We start from the raw sequence: 1,331 nt of genomic DNA on the forward strand, positions 1-1,331 counted from the left end.
TGTGTGTGTGTGTGTGTGTGTGTGAAGGTCAATTAAATTATAAAACGTGAGGCAAAGCTCTCCTTTTTTAATTTAATTGGCATATTTTTAATTGAATTTATTTATTGGTCCATTTATATATTTCTGCTTTTTTTCTAGTTATGTCAGTGTCGGTCCTCCATACTGCAGATCTTGGATGAGGTAATTCAATGTCTGAATCAGGTGTGTTGGAGCAGGGAAAAATATAAAACCTGTAGGGCTGCGGCCCTCGAGGGTCTGGATTGCCCACCCCTGATTTAGACAAATGCACAAAAGTCTGACAAGTAACAACAAAAGAAATAAGCAATCTCCTGTTGATACCGGACCACAGTGCATGTGCTGCTCTGGGTGTGAGCCAATATTTCAGAGTGAATGTCTTTTACAGAGCTGTCCACAAATTTTAAACTTAAAACTACAATAAACAACCAGAAGAAAACAGCGACAAATCTGAACTCAATCAGAATAAAAGCTTTATAATTGTATATCCCAAAACAGCTGAATGCAGTTTTGATGTGAAATTGTGAGTATTCTATATGTGTCTTTTATATTTGATTTGTATGTGTAGTTCTATTAACATTAATAATAACAACCTCAAATGAATGCTTGCTCTGATTAACGTTATTTCCTGTTTACATTTTAATTTGTTGTGAATTTTAACAGCTTGTTTTTGTCCTGATTTTTCTAAATTCTTACCTTTTTGTGTGCTTTGGCCTGCTCTTCCACATATTTCTGTACTTCTTTTATGAGTTCCTGCAGTTTCCTCACAAGCTCTAAGTGACACCCAGCCAGCTTCTCTGTTGAGCTCTTGAACACATCCCACATTGGAGCAAACGTCCTGTAAGGCAAGACGGCACATACATTCTGTTATTGTGTTTACATTTACAGTACGTTCAAACGTCCTGACAGTCTGGAAAATGTCTGAACTCACCCGAGCTGAGAAAAGTTGCCAGCTGACTTGGCAAGTTTGGTCATTGACCTGGCATAGACCTCTTCTATAGTACTCCTGAAGGGAGGAAAGGTGGAACAAAACACTTAAAAAAAACTATTGACTATTGGGGGTGAGGACGAGGGTGGGATGGTGCGATTGTGTATGTTTGGGTATTTGTCAGGCTGCGGTCTGGACTGCCCCTACTGCTGGTTTATCTGGGGGCCCGCTGCTACTCGGCCCCCCGGTGGGGTGTGCGGCTGGCTGCCGGCGTGCTGGGGGTTCCCGGGGTCTGGGGCTGGTAGGGCTGGGTGCTGGAGTATGTGCCGGCCTGGCCTGGTGACTACCTGCTGGAGCTTGGGGCCTCTGGACCTGTCGGGTTTTGGCC

At 43.1% G+C, this 1,331-nt stretch overlaps 1 protein-coding gene across 2 annotated transcripts in view; it reads right to left on the reverse strand.

The window, feature by feature from the left end:
* fcho2 (FCH and mu domain containing endocytic adaptor 2) overlaps window positions 1-1,331 on the reverse strand; it is a gene marked incomplete in the record, with an annotated part of 41,095 nt that overhangs the window by 33,923 nt on the left and 5,841 nt on the right. For both annotated transcript variants that reach the window (XM_014031863.1, XM_014031865.1), the window contains 2 exon segments: window positions 712-853; window positions 947-1,021. In XM_014031863.1, coding sequence (XP_013887317.1) covers window positions 712-853; window positions 947-1,021 — 217 coding nt within the window.

The sequence above is a fragment of the Austrofundulus limnaeus genome, unplaced genomic scaffold, assembly GCF_001266775.1.
Source record: "Austrofundulus limnaeus strain Quisiro unplaced genomic scaffold, Austrofundulus_limnaeus-1.0 Scaffold1338, whole genome shotgun sequence".
NCBI classification, from domain to species: Eukaryota; Metazoa; Chordata; class Actinopteri; order Cyprinodontiformes; family Rivulidae; genus Austrofundulus; species Austrofundulus limnaeus.